We start from the raw sequence: 16,042 nt of genomic DNA, 5'->3' as shown, positions 1-16,042 counted from the left end.
GGGGGACGGCGCTTCGGGGGGAGCCCCGCGGGGCCGGCTGCGCGCGGTGATGCGGGGCAGGGCGGCCGGGCGGGCCGGGCGGGGGCGGGCGCCGCCCTGCCGCGCTCCCCAGAGCTGCCCGCGGCAGCAGGGAGGGCGGCTGGGGCCGCCGCTCAGGAGCCCGGCCGCGGGAGGGTCCCGGGGGGGCTTCGCGGGGAGGTGACGCGGCGCGGGGTCTGCAGGGAGCCAAGCTCACGGCCGGCAAGAACGCGCTGCACGGGGGGTTCCTTCCCCGAGGGACAGCGAGGGGGGCCGGGGGGCTCCGCTGGACCTGTCGGGAACTTTACAGGGGGGCCGTGGCCCAGGCAGGCCCCCAGCGGGGCAGCTGGTGCCCAGCGCCGTGCCGCGCCGAGGCCCCGCGCACCCGCAGCGTCCCGCGGGCGGAGCCGGGCCCCGGCCGAGGCGAGGTGCCGGGGCCGTGCGGGGACCAAGCGCGGCGTTTTCTTCCCGTCTCGGGTGACGTGCGGGAGCGGGGTGGCTTCCGCAAGAGGGAGTTTCGTTTCAGCATCCCCGGGCCTCGCTTTTACAGGGCTCCGTCTAATCCCTGGGTTTTCAGCCAAAGCCTCGCTGCAGGCCGTCGGGAGGCAGGGATGTTTCTGGCTCTCTTGCTGGTGCAACAGCTCGAGGCGTTCCTCAGGCAGTTAGTCTGAAACGCGGTCTCCTGAGTCCTGACTTGCTGCTGTGCTGCCGAGCTCACCGTGCCTGCTGAAGTCTGTTGTGGAGTTTGTATTTGTGCTGCAGCTCTGGCGTCCTGACAGGCTGAGCGATTTCGTAACAAGCTTCTTTAGCTGAGAGAGCTTACGAGACATCAGTCAGGAGGGAACCAGCTGTCTGAGGCTACGAATGTGGTATAGTCCTTTTCTGAGGTGAAACCTCTGGCAGGTACACGTGCAGTTGTAAGAGGATCACCCAGAGAGGCCCGCGAGCTGTACGGACAGCGACAGAGCTGCTGCCACAGCCGAGCACGGTGTTTGTGAATTACACGGAGGTAGTTGCTGTCAGGGTCAGAAGCCTGAGACCGAGGCATCTTTCCCTAGGCTGAGAGCATGGACCTGGAAAAAGGACCCCCCGAAAGCTGAGCTGCTTTCGGGGGTTCTGACAGAGGCCAGCATCCTCACCTGCTATGGCTTCTTTTCTGGTTGCCGCTGGCCTGACACGAATTGCTCATTCTGTGGGCTCCCTGTGGCTTTCTGCCGACTGCAGAAGGACCTTCCGAAGATTGTTACCAGCAGAAAGCTTGCTTGAGCTGTTACCGGTTTTCTCTTCTTTGCCTCTCTCTTCTCTGCCAACACGTACGCTTGGTCAGGCCGTGATTCTTTTCCTTCATCAGTCTTACCCTAAAAAGCTCCCAGTCTGAACGCTCCCTGCATCAGCTGCGTGGTTCTCTATGGAAGAAGAAGGGTGGGGGTTGTGTAGAGCTATGAAAGAAATCAAAATGATTTTGTCCTTTACTCCAGAAAAAAAGAAGTTTGTCTGCAAGTAAAATGATAGCACAGTTACATCTGGGGTTCTGTAAAGCTCTTCTGACACTGAGGGTTTTTCTCTCCCCTTAAAGGAAGATGTGGATTCTTTTATGAAACAGCCTGGAAATGAGACAGCAGACGTAGTTCTTAAGAAGTTGGACGAGCAGTATCAAAAGTATAAATTTTTGGAACTTAATCTTGCTCAAAAGAAAAGGAGGTAAGTCATAATTTTTGCAGAACTGGGAAATGTTTAGCACAGTTGTATTTTTTTGATATAGCCTAATTTATTTAAATATCCCAATTAATAAAAAATAGTGGTTAGAGCTAATATTGGCAGTACTTTGGGGAAAAATAACAGCTTTCTTTTTCTTATTCCTGAGAATTATATACAAAAAAAAATAGTATTGCTGAATTGGTCCTTAGCCTTTAAGGCTAAAAAGGCTTGTTTTATTGTTGTAAATTCTTCAGCCTAGTTCAGATAAGAATACATTTTATCAGCATCTACTGCATCAAGCCTCTAACTTTTGGGGCAGTAATCTCTTACCTCTGCACTAGCTTCGGTCTTGAGCTGAAGCTAGGTAGGAAGCAAATTTTTAAACCCAGAATCAAAGCGTTGAGTAAAACTTCATTTGAGTTAAACTTCTTCCATGGAGACGTCCCCTGGTAATTCACACCTGGCAGCCTGACTCAGTGCTCGCTACGGTTGGAGCCTGGCAGGCTTGGGAGGACGGGAGGGCCGGGGAGATCCCTGAGGAGGCAGACCCCTCAGCTCCAGAGGGAGCTTTCCGTTTAACAGTGCCAAGTCTTGTGGCTCTAAACCTTGTGGCTTGTAGACCTCAGTAGAAACGCGCTTGTTTTGCTTTACCTGCCGTGGGTTTTGTCTGTGTTTCTGCTGAGGTTTCCCCTCTCCTCTGTGGAGGTCAGAAATAGCAGAAGCACAGCAGTTCAGCAGAGAGGTCTGTGATACTGTATGTGTTTGTTACACCTTGCAATCCGTGTGTGTTGCTCACTTGAGAACACCGCTGAGCCTCAGTACGCTAGGAGGCAGGTGAAGCAGGAGGTGAGATGTCTTAACCTGCTGTAATCTTTAAAATCTGCATTTATAGGCCCGGAAAGCTGTTCAGAGTTACAAGTGGAGGTTGTCAGAGTTACAATGGAGGTTGGGTTGTATAGTAAAGCTGATCGCTTGTTTAGGAAACGTTGTGTCTCTGTACAATAATAAATGATGACTGTTGTTAATTCACAGGCTAAAAAGTCAGATTCCTGAAATTAAACAGACATTAGAAATTTTAAAACACATGCAGAAGAAAAAGGTAAACTATTTTGAATATCTAACAAGTATGAGAAAAGCTAACCACCTTTCCACCCTAACAGAACACATTGCAAGAAATGTTTTGGAGAGCACACTTAATATGCCTTTATAAATAACAGAATTGTTTTAAAGGTATGTAGGACTTTTGGAAAGCTAGTTCAAAACAAGTAATGTTTGGAATCCAAACTTCACTTCTAATAGTGTGTGGATTGCAGCTAAGCTTTGACTTTCTCTCCAGTCTTTGTGGAGATTTCTACGTTGCTTTTAAATATTTTTAAAAATGCTTTAGTCTTGGAACTCTTGACTTGAATGTTGAAGTAAAGTTATGTTTAGTTCCAAAGTTAATAACGTACCAATGGCAAAAAAGCAGAGAAGTGTGCTCCTTACTGTACGTTTTGTCTCTGACATGAGTTTCTAGTGAAAATAGTAATTTTAAGTTTCATCATTTGTCCCAAGGAATCCACAAATCCAATGGAAACCAGATTTTTATTGGCAGATAATCTCTACTGCAAAGCTTCCGTTCCTCCTACAGATAAAGTTTGTTTGTGGTTGGGGGTAAGTAAAATGGAACTCCTCCTGAAATCGTTTAAAGATTGTAGGCTTACAAAAGACGGCGTTTGTTACTGTCTCATCTGTTCCCCTAGGAGATGGGGGCATAACTGTGCTCGTGTGTGCACAGTAGTGCTGCGTCTTGTCGGTGAAGCAAGCCCAGGAAGACAATTCCAGCACGTTAGTGGAGCTTGTGTTTCTGTTTTGTCTGATGGCTGAACATAGTAAGACTGCAGAGATCTGTAACCTTGCTGAACTGTTTTTTCCCCAAAATCGTGTTTGTGACTATTTTCCTTACCACGCTGTGGTTCAAATGACCATGGTAATTGCCTAGGATTGGAATGTGCCAAACAAAACAACTAGGTTTGTTAACCAGCTTCTTGTCTTCTTTACGCTATTTGTATTTAGCATGTTGCTGTCCCTCTTCATGCAAGTTTTGGGGGAAAGAAGGGATTTTTGCTCCTTACGGGTACCTGCCAGGATTTAGGGTGGGGTCTGTGCTAAAGGCTGGCGGGATCAGAGCTCGAAACATGGATTTCTAAGCTCTGAAACAATACCAGGCTGGGATGTTCCGTAGCAGAGGCTTCCTTATCTGTAGCAATAACCTGCTAATGTTTATTTTGAGACTTTAAATCCCTGGTGTTCCCATGTGCTGGCTGCCAAACCAAACAGCCTGGTTAGGACAGAAGCGTTGTTGACATGTACAGCGTCCTGGCTGATTTGGCAGTTACTCCCAACCTGCTTTTCTATCATAAAAAGAGAAAATTTCTGTCTGATACCTGTTGCTTTCAAGAGGCTGCCTTCAGAATTCACACAGACTTTCACAGTGCTCCAGGCTTATTTTGACAGAGAACATCAAAGAAAGATCATGCTGGTTCCTACAGAAAAGCTCTCATGAAATACCACAAATGATTTATTCGTCATCCTTAGGTGTTCTTCGGCTTTCTGCCTTTTATCCTCCACATTGCTTACAGTCTGTGTGTTGGGCTACGCGTTTTACTATTACTGCAGAAATTGTCTTCCAGTTATTTCAAAATGAATGGCTTCTATCATTGGTGCATCCACGGTATTTCCTGGACTCGTGTCCAGTTAATAGTACGTGGCTCTGTTTAATGTACAGTTCTTAAGTGGGCACATCTTTTATTGGTACCACTTTTTTTCCCCTCTACGTGGTACCTGCCTACTGAAATGAAGATTTGTATATTAAAAATCACCACGTTGCCATATTGGGCTTTGATAAGTTTTATATCTTTACCTGTAATGATTTCTGTTAATAGCTGTATGTTTTTCCATATTACACATAGATCCTAAGGTTAATCGTGAATGCACTGAAAATTGTTTGTAGAGTTGTGTGACCCTTGAAAGATGCTGCTAAGGAACCTGAGGAGTCTCCTGCTTTTCAAACATGGTGGAGATGAGATATTGATACCTCAGAGTTGACTGCAGTCCACAGAGAGAGGAATCCCCTGTTGCTTAGCAATAGGAAGAAAACTTTAAGTCCCCAGGGGGGTTTGTCACTGCTTTGCTGAAGTGATGGAAGCCTCGAGTGGCTTCTGCCATTGCTGGTCCTCAATCTTGTCGTGGTCTATCAGGACAGGCTCTGTTAATGTGATTAGTTAAAGCAATGGTATGAAATATTCACAACAGTAGGAAATACCCGTGCTGTGCCTTACTCCTCACCACACAAGAGTAAAAGCTTGTACAAATCTTTTTATTTATTTATTTATTTATTTTAAGGCCAATGTGATGCTTGAATACGATATCGATGAAGCTCAGGCTCTGTTAGAGAAGAATTTGTCAACAGCCACGAGAAACCTTGATTCTCTAGAGGAAGACCTGGATTTTCTTAGGGATCAGTTCACCACTACAGAAGTCAGTATCCTTTTAATTTGCAGGGGAGGAGGTGTACGTGAAAGGTAGGTAGTTATTGGTTTCCAGGCGAGCTTTTATCTGGGACTGGCTGCCATTAAAATCCTGTAGCACTCCAAGAACCTTGTTTTAGCGGTGAACAAGGATACTGTGTTCTCAGCACTGGTGAGGGCTGGTGGCTGGGGGTACAAAGCTGGACTTTGTAGTTGGGTCCCTGTGAAACCTGCTGCGATGGTTGCAAGCCCGGGCTGGGAGTGAGCTGCAGTGGGGGGTCAGTGCTGTGGACTGATGGCCAGGCAGCCATTGCAAAGCAAAACGACCCTTCCTTCCTTCCTTCCTTCCTGCCTGCACTTACTGGTATTCCCGCGTTAAGGCTGTGCACCGACTCAGCTCTTGCATTGAGAGGTTTCTGTAGACTGCTGTGAGTGAGCAAAGTAGTCTGGCCAACTGTATAACCTGCTTTTTCCTTTTTCTCTTTTTGTTCATCTGAATGCACATGCAGTTTCCTTAATTCCACACCCTCAGATATGGCTAGAGTTTATAATTGGGACGTAAAGAGAAGAAACAAGGAAGACCCTTCCAAAAACAAAGCATAGTTTTGCCAATTTTAAATGTGGTTTCAATTTGCAAATATTTTTTATTTAAACACCCCCAAAGTTCATTCTTAAGGGACTGAGTTACTTTAAGCATTTCAGTAAATGGTAAAATATATAAAAACTAATGGTGAGCACCATTTTATTTATTTGTAAACTCAAAATTTGGTTTCATGCATGCTCATGAAATTACCAATCATTCGAAAAGACACCACGCGGTCCAGCAAAGGATGTAGTACTTTGATCAGCCCCGTCTATCCTAAGTAAATTTCTACCTGGAAGTTTGTCCGAAAAGGTGAGGTGCGTGTATGAAACCGAGTCTGACATTTTAGCAGGTTAAGGTAACGCAAGGGTTTACTTTTTCATCTCTGTGTGCAGCTGATAAAGTCAACACGGGCTGGGAAGACGTGCAGCTATATTGTTCTAGGAAGCAGGAAAAATACCGTCACGTCTTGGATTTTGTTTCTGTCAGGTACTTCTTTGGCAGCATCAACCTACAAGCATTCCTGAATATACACGTTGGATAAAGTTGGTTTTAATCATTGTTAGTTAACTGCCTGTTACTGAGCTCTCAGCACTTTACATACAACAGTTTGCGACTTGTCTCCAGAGAAGAAGGGTAAATGGAGTTAACAGCACAAGCTATGTCAAGACTGCAGGTGCTCGCACCCTGTTCTTTGTCACACACATGCACATGCTGCTTACGTTTGGAAATGTCTTGAACCAGGACACACACATGCTGGCAGCCTGTAAACACGAGAATCCCCATTTGCGATCCCTTAGACAAGGTGTCCAGTTGAAATGTCTTACCACTCTCTGCCGCCTCGGTGGTGAAACCTGTATTAGAGAAGGATGGCTGACTGCCGTCTGACTTCTGGTGTTGAGTTGGAATGTTTTTGTGGTTCTTATGAAGCCTTGCAAGATTGTTGCCTTTTACCTCTGCAGTATCTCTCTAAAATGAAATGCTCGTTGGTGATGTCAGTGGCTAACGCTCACATTCAGTGACTAGGAATACAGGTTTCGCTGCGAAATAAATGCAAATGTTAACTGTTCAAACTTCATGTAAGAAACAATATACCTGTAAAGTTTTTGTACTTTTATTTCATGATATTAAAATAGTAAAACTAAACAATTGTGGCAAACACCAGTTTTTGCGCATCTTTCTTTGTGGGAGAAAGTCACGAATTTGATGCACAATTTTTATAACATTTCCTCTCTTAATTGCGGGCAGGGGAGTGAAAAATTTGGTTGAAGCTGCAGCAGGAAGTGTAGCTGTTGAATACCTGAGTGAGAGAAATGGGGCTGTGAGTCAGCACATCTGAGTTGTGAACAGAAGCAATTGATTTGACAGCACCGTGCCCGTGGAAGTCAGAGCTGCAGGGATGGGAATAAAAGAGGTAAGTCCTCAGTGCTGGTCCCAAGTACGTACCTGGGCTTGGCTCATCCACACCTGTTTTTTTCAGGGAGATGCTCTTTGTTCTGGTGCCTTTGACTAGAAGAAAGGAGTTGAAATCTCAAGTGTTACCTCACTAGCAGGGATCTCTGCCCCTTGCTACGCTAGGCTGAAGCTGAGGCTGCTCACACTGCAGGCTTTTTCTCTCCCTTTCTTTTTAAGAGTATCAGCAATGACAGGCGAGGCAGCTGCAAACATGTCCTGATTTCTTTTGCAATTTTCTCTTCTATTTGGACTAATGAGATCCCAACAGGCTGAAGCACTTCCCCTCCTCCCCCCACTGCTGCTTCTCTCGCTGGTCCTGTGGCAGCAATTGCTTTTCTTTGTTGTGCACAATGAAATGATGAGTTAAGCATTTATGCACGAGCTAAAAAAACCCGACTGTGTGCGGCTCGCAATGACCTAATGCTGGTACTGGTGTGGGGGAGGTGGGCAGCATCAGAGCTGGAATTGCTCAGCAGGGTCAAAATGGATCTGGCTGTGGGGGGAAGGGGGTGAGATGGCTCAAAACTCTGGTTTTGGTGTAGGTTTTTTTATTTGCTTGATACCAAGTTAAAAATGTCACAAACAACTCTGGCTTCCATAAGCTGATCTGTCCAGTGCTGCCTTGTCCTTTGCTGTTACATTGTTGTTGGAGTACAAACACCGGTCTTATGCTGCAGGAGCTGTTCTGGCTGCTGTGTGACAAGCCCTGCCTGCTGAGAAAGCCTCCTGGAGGGACTACAGCTTTTTTGGCTGCTGCTGTAGGGAACAGGGTGTTGTTGGATTCAGAAGGGCCGGTGTTTCTAGAGTTGCATTGCTTCTCTCAGCACCGTAGCTGGCTGGTTGTGAAGATCTGATCAATAATGTATAGCGGGGAGCGTTGCAAAGATCCTGTTTATTGTTGAGCTAGTCAAATACCAGATTTTCAGTTAGGGTTGGTGTAGAGAAGTGGGACAGGTACTAGATAGCTTACTGGTAAGAATGGGAAGGGGAAAGGAAAAAAAAAAAAAACACCAGAATTTCTTCACAAGTTTTGAATTCACATTATCACAGTAACCATTTTGCTAAATACAAGCATATTTCCAGTCACATACAGACAGCTAAATACAGCATTATTTTCACATTTCGGTACAGTGCATAACAGAAAGCGAGGAAAGTGTATAGTATGCTTTTATTCTGGAGGTTCAGAGCAATTTCAATCTAACATGCAGATTGTTTTTAACGTGTGGTAGAGACCACAAAGTTAGCTTTTTCTTTTTTTTTTCTTTTTTTTCTTTTTTTTTGAAATTTTTGTCCTAGAGTAAAAGAGCTCCTGACCTTTATCCTGTGAGAGGTATGACCTGGTTTCTCTAAATCCCTCTTGTACTAGAAGTCAAAGCATTAAAACCAGTTGTTAGAAAAGAATTCTTAGCATAGCCTGTAAGTTCATCTTAGAAAAAACATTCCAAATTTTGTACAGATGAATCTACATCTCCTATATTTTAATAAGCTGTCTAGAAAATGCAAGGAATTAGAAAAAGATGTATATAATGATTTCTCTATCATTTAATATAACCATTTATTACCTCTAAATAGTTAAGACTGCATACATTTCCTTCTGTACTGTTCCTTGTCAGAATTATGATACTTGTATTTTTAAATTGAATATTTACTCTGAAGACCTGAAGGTACTTATTATTTAGTTTTCTGGAATTTCTCTCTGGGAGCAGAAAGGCCCAGAGAGGGAGAAGGGGAATGTCCAAACCTGTTAAATAAAATATTGGTCACCTTGTGAAAGTGATCTTTTCCCTGCTGGCCAGGTTCCTGCACAGAGGCTTACGGGATTTTACTATTGCTAAAACTCTGCTTGATCCAAGTTTTAACTGCCTTTAACGTAGCACTCGAGCTCTGCCCTTTGGGACAGCTGCTACCCTCAGCTAGGCAACCCATGATGCACCTTGAAAGCCAGACCTTGAAAGAAGAGAATGAAAAAACGGACCCTTTCATGCTTGTTTGTCCTTGCCTTTGTGAAAACAGGACTAACAGTCCCGGTCTGAGCAAACCTTGCGCTCTCCACTGGTGTCAGCAGAAGCTGAAGGTAGAGAGCCCATGGTAACCACGCTCCTGTGGTGCTCTGCATCAGTCTTCTCCAGCTTTGCTTACCTAGAAAGAGATTTTGTAAAGAGAGATATTTTTTTTCTATCTTCAGGGGACTCAACTTGACCAGCACTGAACCTGCCTGGAATTCAGTGGGCCTTAGTATGAGGCTTTCAGTGTATTTGTAGCCTATTCAAGACTGAGCAGGGGGCCTCAGCAGTGACAAGCTTAGTGAAAGGTGCCAGACCATCACCACCCCTCCCTCAGTCTCATTTGCGACCAGTGCCCTCCCAGCAGAGTCCAGGAACTGAAATTCTATGAGAACATTCAAAAAAAAAAAAAAAAAGTATTTTCAGGGTGGTTGGTTGGTTTGTTTGTTTTTCAGTTTAAATACGGAAACCATTTTTTAAAATGATTATTCATACAGACCTGCCCAAGTGCTGAAAACTAGAACAGGTTCAAGGGAGACATAATCTGAACTCAACAGCAATCAAGACCCACGCTTTCATTGATGGGGGTAGCTTGAAAATCTGTGACAATTATTTTCTTTTTGCTACTTAGAGGTCTAAAATCAAACACTAGATGCTTCCTGTGGTTTCACCTAATCCCTCCCACCCATGAGCAGTTTGGTGTATAAAGCTTGCACACTCGAGTAAAGAAGTCACCATCATTTTGTTTGTTTTTAATAGACTGAACTTTGCTACAGGGGCCCGGTTACCCTGTTGCAGTTCAAAAGCTGGTTAAAACTTAGAGGAAGCAAAGCTCAAGTGGGAAACAGCATTCGCAGAAAACAGCCACCTACATAGAGCTTTTGTAACAACAGCTACCACCCACCATGACCAACCTGAGATGGATCCTCTTTTGTCAAATTAAAACATGGAGGAAAACAGATTTTACTCTTGAGCTTGTCTTGGGGCTTTCCTTTTCACCTGCTCGCACACTTCTGTTCTGTGCTCCTCCTTCCCCGTTCTAGTTCGCTTCGTCCACAGATGCCAAGAAAGAAAATGACACTTTAACAGCAGGAAGTAGTGATGGAAGCTGTTGCTTTCCACACTGTTTAACTTCTATAAAAGCAAATCTCACCTTTGAGGATGTCTGATACACCTGAGTTAAGCTTTTCAAGTTTGTTTGTTCCCCCCTCCTTTCCATTCCTCCTATTGGCCTTGGCTGGCAAGACACCCAAAATGTCAGCACAGTGCTGTTGGCAAGACAGAAACGTTGGTGTGCCCCACCTGGACACAACATTCCAGCCTTAACACCCAGCATGTGAGCACGTGGGTCTCTCTTTATGCTCCTGACCATGAAACTCTATTGGAAAGCCCTGAACTCGGGGTACGTTCAGGGTACACACCTAGGCAATAAATATTTTTAAAATGCACTGAATAATTACTACTGGAGCAGGCATTGCCACTTGCAATCCCAGTTCAGCACAGCAAGAAAAGCACTACTGGAGAGGTCCTTTGAATTGTCATCACCAATAAAATAACTATTTTCCTCCTGAAATTCCACAGACTAGTCTTTACTATTGAACTATGTTCAGGAACGTAAGGAAAAAAAAAAAAAGTAAACTTTTCCTGTGGCGTTGGCCTTATGAGGAAATGGTACCCGTGCTGCCTTTACACCTTTCTGGTAATAAGCAGCTGACACAAACTAAGCTGTCCCCTTTCTTTCTCTGTCTGCCAGTTTGTCAGACTACTACACTAGCTGTACTGTGGCTTCAAAACCCAGCACAGAGCTACAGTTACTCAAAACAGGACATGTACAGTACCCTGGCATGTGCCAGCCCATTCAGAGCTGCTTACGTACCCTCTGTGCCCTGCTACCGCCCCTCATTTCTGCTGCCTGTCTCCTTACAACGTCTGCATGCACCCTCGCTCACTCGCCGTTAGGTTTGTAACCCCCAGTTCTGAAAGGTCAGATGGAACAGCACATCGCTTTCCTGGGGCTGTCCTCGTGTCCAAAACAAGGTGGGAGGCTGTTCACAACGGGAGTGTCGCTCTCCCTTCTGTCACACTGAGTTCACTTAGTAAAGTACATTTGGTTAGTAGAGTTCATCACCACTTTTCTCGCTAGAAGAGCTCAGCACAAGCACCGCCTATCTGATTTCACCACTTCTTCTGAAGAGTGCACTACATTTGGGACAAACCCGCTCTTTACCCCTTCCCATCCCTCCTGGATTGAAATTTCCCCCCTTTTAACAAGCTCGTATATATCTCGAGTCAGATCAGTGAAGGCCTTCTCCACGTTAATGGCATCCCGAGCAGAGGTCTCAATGTACTTCATACCATAAGCAGCAGCCAGTTTCTCAGCCTCGTGCCTGGTGACCTGCCGCTGCGTGTCAAGGTCACACTTGTGACCTACCAAAACGAAGACAATCTGGTAGGGCTGGACGTGCACCTTGGTCTCTTCTAGCCACTCATGGACGTTCTGGAAGGACCTGCGGTTTGTAATGTCAAAGAGGAGGAGTCCACCAACCGAGTTCCTGTAGTAGGCCCTGGTGATGGACCTGGAAAAGAATGAGCCACAAGAAACGTGTTAGTCACAGCTCGCTGGGAGGAAAGGCACAGCAAGTTTCGCGTGGTTTTTTGCTTGTTTCTCTTGGTTATTTTTTTTTCTTAACCCAAATGTGGCACTTCTGAACGTTTGTCTGTGCTTTAGCATTGCTTCCACCTTGTCTGCCCTGCAGACTAGAGGACAGAGAATGCCATTCAGGTCACGTCTTACTGCTTTGGCTTGTGCTCTGGAGATCTCGTCATTCAAAAAGATAGCCAATTTGGGCTTAAAAACTTCATCCTCGGGCAACTGCTCCACTGATTCATTAGTGCTCTGTTCAGAACCTCCCCGTACACCATTTTTGGCCTCTCCTGTCTGTCGAGGCTTTCCATACGCTCTTTGCTGTTAGTCGAATGAGCCCCCCCAGCTGTATCTCAGTACCTGCGTCGGTGTGGCTGGCCCATTGGTTCAGCAGCACTGCAACAACTCAAAGGGTTTATTTGGACCCAGCCACCCACTGACAGAAATACAAAAGGCAAGGAGGGCAGCCGCAGCATCTGAAAGCAGCTCACAGAGCTGCACACCCCGCATCCACCCAGGGCCTCGGCACACGCACACAGACAGCCACGCTGTGCCTTCTCCTGCCACTTGTCAAGCTGGCGGGACGCACGACTCCAGCTAACGCGCTAAGAGGAGCACCCAGGTTGAGCCCCCACGTAACAGCAACCTGATACAACAGCTTCCGAGGGGAATCTGCATTAGCGTTGGTCTTGTTCCTCCCAAATCCTGAAAACGTTAAACAGTAACCCAGAAGCCCCCCAAACCACCGGCTGAGAGCTGGAGACCATCCTCCACAATTCTTCAATGAAGCCAGAAGCAGCACGACATCAGCTAACAGAGGGCTACAGAGAATGCAGTTCAACGACTACTACACGTGGGAAAGGCAAGACGCTGTGAAACTGGTGTTTCTGCAAAGTCATGGATTAGTTCTAAATCCAGAAGCACTGATCGATTTCAGTCCCTGGAGGAATTTACACTGGGACATGAACTTTTCTTGCTGGGAAAGTGTAAGCACTGCTGCAGTTTTACCTTGGGACAAGTCTTCTTCGGTCATGCAAGACTCTTGTTAGAGGCTGTTCTGTCCTATAACGTGCATAGCTAGTGAAACTGCCCCAAAAAGGACTAGTTGGCTTTTTCAAGGTTTGCTTTAGCAACAGACATGCAACGAGTGAAAATCCACAGCCAAAATTGAAGAAAGCCAGAAATAGGGAAAAAAAATCAGAGTTGTTGGCTGTGCTTGGACAACTTCTCCCTCTCTGTTATCTGGCCCAGGGACAACAGCAGCTCTGCACATTTGGCACCGAGGGAATTAGATCTGCCTTTTGCTATCCAGCCAGCTGCAAGCAGATACTGGTGCTCTGCATCCCCCCCATCTCTGTCACAGGCATTTCTGCTTTTCCCTTGCGTTCAGCGCATCAGCCCTGGCTGCTCCTGCCAACATCAACGATGCCTCGGGTACTCCTGAAAGACATGACAGGATCTAAGCTGAATGCTGCTTTGAGGTAAAACTAGGTGAAGGTCTCAGTGCCTTTTCTTAAAGCCTTTTCCACAGACTTTCCCCTACTGAGCCGCAGGAGGCAAGCTACACTGCCTTCACACTGCACGCCACTGCCCAGCTCCCTTCCAGACCCCTCCCCAGCAGAGCAGCGGGGCTACTCGCACCCATTTTAACCAAATTTTAACATAAAAGCATTGCCTCTGTGTGGGAAGCCTCCCCTGCCCTGCTGTGTACTCGTGGTGGGGCTCCTGTACCTGGGGTCCTCTGCTGTCTGTTCGAGTCCTTCCCTCTCAGCCAAGGGAGCGCTGCCAGCTGGAGGGAAGCAGCTCTTCTGTAGGTGGTGGTACACATTCCCAGCGGGTGAAGGCCACACATGCTTCTGCTTTTGTTAGCATTACACAACATCACGTTTCAGGCAAGAAATGGGAGTATTTGAGCAACCCGAGGTGGGCAAAACCTGCTGGATCCAGGAAGAAACGGACACTGCTCTTCGACAGCTCCGGAACAGCCTCAGCGCTGCCCCAAAGAGCAGGGTTTTGGGGCTGATCCGGCAAATAGCGAGGCACATGCTTAACCATAATTTACGCCTTGACTGCACAGAAATTGCTTCTCATTTACTGACAGTGAGACAACTCAGAACAGGGGTCAGGAAGAGCAAAAACCTAGCACAGATGCAGACCAGCAAATGCCAACGAGGTGTCTTCAAGATAACTACAGTGGTTTATTCCTTGTGGGACAGCCTTTAAGCTAGTGCAGAGCAGGCTAGAAATGCTAAAAATCGAGAGCTCTGTGAAAAAGGGGAGGTTATTCTGAAGAATTTCCTTCTCAAGAGATTTCCTGCACTCTGACAAAAAAGTTTAAGGGTTCTGGAGAGCACGTGCACCACCATGCTTATTGCCTATGCCCACAAGTCTGAGAGGCTTCTGCTTATCCCCAAAAAAGCTGTATTTTGCCTTTTGACAAGAAAAACAGCCTGCAGGAGAAGCCCAGGAGCTTTATGGGGCATGATTTCTCACAGGGTTAACAATGACTTGAAAGAGATAAACACAAAACAGATTTTTTTGCCCAATTTTGTCATAGTTCACAGTACACCACAAAGGCAGCTGGGTTTGCCCACTTCGCTCTGTCTTTTCACACTGGGAATTTAAGTCTGCACTTTGGCAAGGGCCTTCCGAAGTGGCACAATGCCTATTTCTGTGTCAGTCACTGCTCCTGCCCCTCACACTCTCTCTGCTGAATGCTGCTGCCCATCGCAGCGGCGCAGCCTGCCCTTGTGCTGAAGGTCGCCTGCTCATCATGCTTACAGCCCGGAGCCAGGCTGGGTCAAGCACCAGCGTGAAGGGTAAGCAGCCCCCAGGGCCCCAAACCTCCTGGCATTTTAAAGAAAGCAAACCGAAGCCATCTGACAGCTTTTGCTCCTCACGGCGCAGGGACAAGCACGGGACGGCACACGGCTGTGTTTTCTGAAGACCCAGAGCTGGAATCTGACGCAACTGAACGCCACAGTGCCGCCTCTCGCAGCGGAATGAAGCACCAGCTCCTAGCCCGAGGCACCAGACCCAAAACCTGTCCCTGGATAGGGACCGAGTACGGCACATCCCGGGCCAGGCGCCAGCACCACAGACGCAAGCGAAGGCTGGGGGCGGAAGCAGGGGAGATTTCATTTATTCAATGAAACCAAAACACTCCTCAGGCGAGTCGGCACAGCACAGAGGCAGAAGCTATGTTGTGAAGCTGCGCAGAGACTGGGAGCAAGGCAAGTGCTTCCGGAGGGAGCACCACGAAAGAGCAGCTGAGGGTCAAAGATGCATGAAAAACACACGCACATTACGCGGGGAGCTAAGGGTACACTCACACCCCTTCCGAATTAGCACAGCCCGAGCAGCACTTGTCCTGTGGCAACGCCAGCCCTTGTTTAGATGGGGTCGAGCCTGCTCCGACCACAGGACTGCGATTTTGCCACACAAATCTGCAGGAGCTGTTGGCACAGCCCGACACGCAGCCCTCAGTTCTCCCAGCCGAGCCTTCGGGGCAGCCCGGACCCTCTGGCACTGCCCGTGCCCCCGCAGCGTGCCCCCCTCCGGCACGGCCACAGCCGAGGGCTGGTCCCGGCCCTCCCGCGGCCGCTTCCCACCGCAGGGCTTACAGAAACCCAGCTGGGTGCTCCGCGGTGACAACAACAGTCCTGCTGCTCACACCGACGGCTGCAAACATAAATAAGCCGATAAACGCAAGCGGTAAGGAGACGTAAAATGAAATGAAAAGCGAGGGGTGAGCTTCGCCTCTCCTTTGTCTCACCCGCCGGCAGCAGCGGCCCCGGCCCGCCCCGCTCCTCACCGGAACCGCTCCTGGCCGGCCGTGTCCCAGATCTGCAGCTTGATCCTCTTGCCCGGCTCGATCTCCACCAGCCTGGAGAAGAAATCCACGCCCACCGTGGGGTCGGAGATCTGGGCGAAGCGCCCCTCGGTGAAGCGGCGGATGAGGCAGGACTTGCCCACGGTGGAGTCGCCGATGACGATCAGGCGGAACTGGTACAGCCAGATGGCCTCCATGCTGCCGCCGCCCGCCTCAGCGCCCGCACCGCCGCCGCGCCGCCTCCTCCGTGCCGCCCATGCCCGGCCCGGGGGCGGCCGCCGCCGCCGCGCCGCTCAGGCG

At 47.8% G+C, this 16,042-nt stretch overlaps 2 protein-coding genes and 1 long non-coding RNA gene across 8 annotated transcripts in view; 2 read left to right on the top strand and 1 right to left on the bottom strand.

Annotated features, from left to right (window-relative positions):
- The window catches only part of LOC118166064 (phosphatidylinositol-binding clathrin assembly protein-like), a 39,065-nt gene extending 32,096 nt beyond the window's left edge, over positions 1–6,969 (top strand). The window contains exons 22-26 of the mRNA XM_035324653.1: positions 1,595–1,719; positions 2,749–2,815; positions 3,271–3,369; positions 5,101–5,239; positions 5,758–6,969. Of these exons, the coding sequence (XP_035180544.1) occupies positions 1,595–1,719; positions 2,749–2,815; positions 3,271–3,369; positions 5,101–5,239; positions 5,758–5,828 (501 nt within the window). The 3' untranslated portion in view covers positions 5,829–6,969. The remainder of the gene's footprint in view (positions 1–1,594; positions 1,720–2,748; positions 2,816–3,270; positions 3,370–5,100; positions 5,240–5,757) is intronic.
- Positions 6,970–8,136: 1,167 nt separating this feature from the next.
- On the bottom strand, positions 8,137–16,036 carry RAB39B (RAB39B, member RAS oncogene family). 6 transcript variants are annotated; one of them, XR_004750334.1, is made up of 4 exons: positions 15,725–16,036; positions 11,622–11,842; positions 10,181–10,313; positions 8,137–9,402 (listed from the first exon to the last, which is right to left on the bottom strand). XR_004750334.1 is itself a non-coding variant. In XM_035324666.1 (3 exons), the coding sequence occupies exons 1-3, from the start codon at positions 15,937–15,939 to the stop codon at positions 10,306–10,308; spliced, it is 444 nt and encodes a 147-aa protein (XP_035180557.1). In that variant the 5' UTR covers positions 15,940–16,036; the 3' UTR covers positions 8,137–10,305. The 6 variants fall into 6 exon arrangements, 3 of the variants coding, with proteins under 3 accessions (XP_035180557.1, XP_035180556.1, XP_035180555.1); XR_004750332.1 differs by having other exon boundaries at positions 8,137–9,651; positions 10,181–11,842; XR_004750333.1 differs by having other exon boundaries at positions 10,181–11,842.
- Positions 10,788–16,042, top strand: part of LOC118166069 — a 25,862-nt gene continuing 20,607 nt past the window's right edge. The window contains exon 1 of the long non-coding RNA XR_004750335.1: positions 10,788–10,899. This is a non-coding gene — a long non-coding RNA (uncharacterized LOC118166069). The remainder of the gene's footprint in view (positions 10,900–16,042) is intronic.

The sequence above is a fragment of the Oxyura jamaicensis genome, chromosome 4 (assembly GCF_011077185.1).
Source record: "Oxyura jamaicensis isolate SHBP4307 breed ruddy duck chromosome 4, BPBGC_Ojam_1.0, whole genome shotgun sequence".
NCBI lineage: Eukaryota > Metazoa > Chordata > Aves > Anseriformes > Anatidae > Oxyura > Oxyura jamaicensis.
The sequence above is the reverse complement of the archived record's forward strand: the minus strand, read 5'-3'. Positions and strand labels throughout refer to the sequence as shown.

What these genes read in the sequence shown, in the direction of transcription:
- RAB39B (XM_035324664.1), bottom strand. Translation starts at nt 15,939, where the DNA reads ATGGAGGCCATCTGGCTGTACCAGTTCCGCCTGATCGTCATCGGCGAC. An exon ending in GCCGGCCAGGAGCGGTTCCG is followed by an intron (nt 11,843 to 15,724) that starts GTGAGGAGCGGG and finishes ATTCTTTTCCAG; the next exon opens with GTCCATCACCAGGGCCTACT.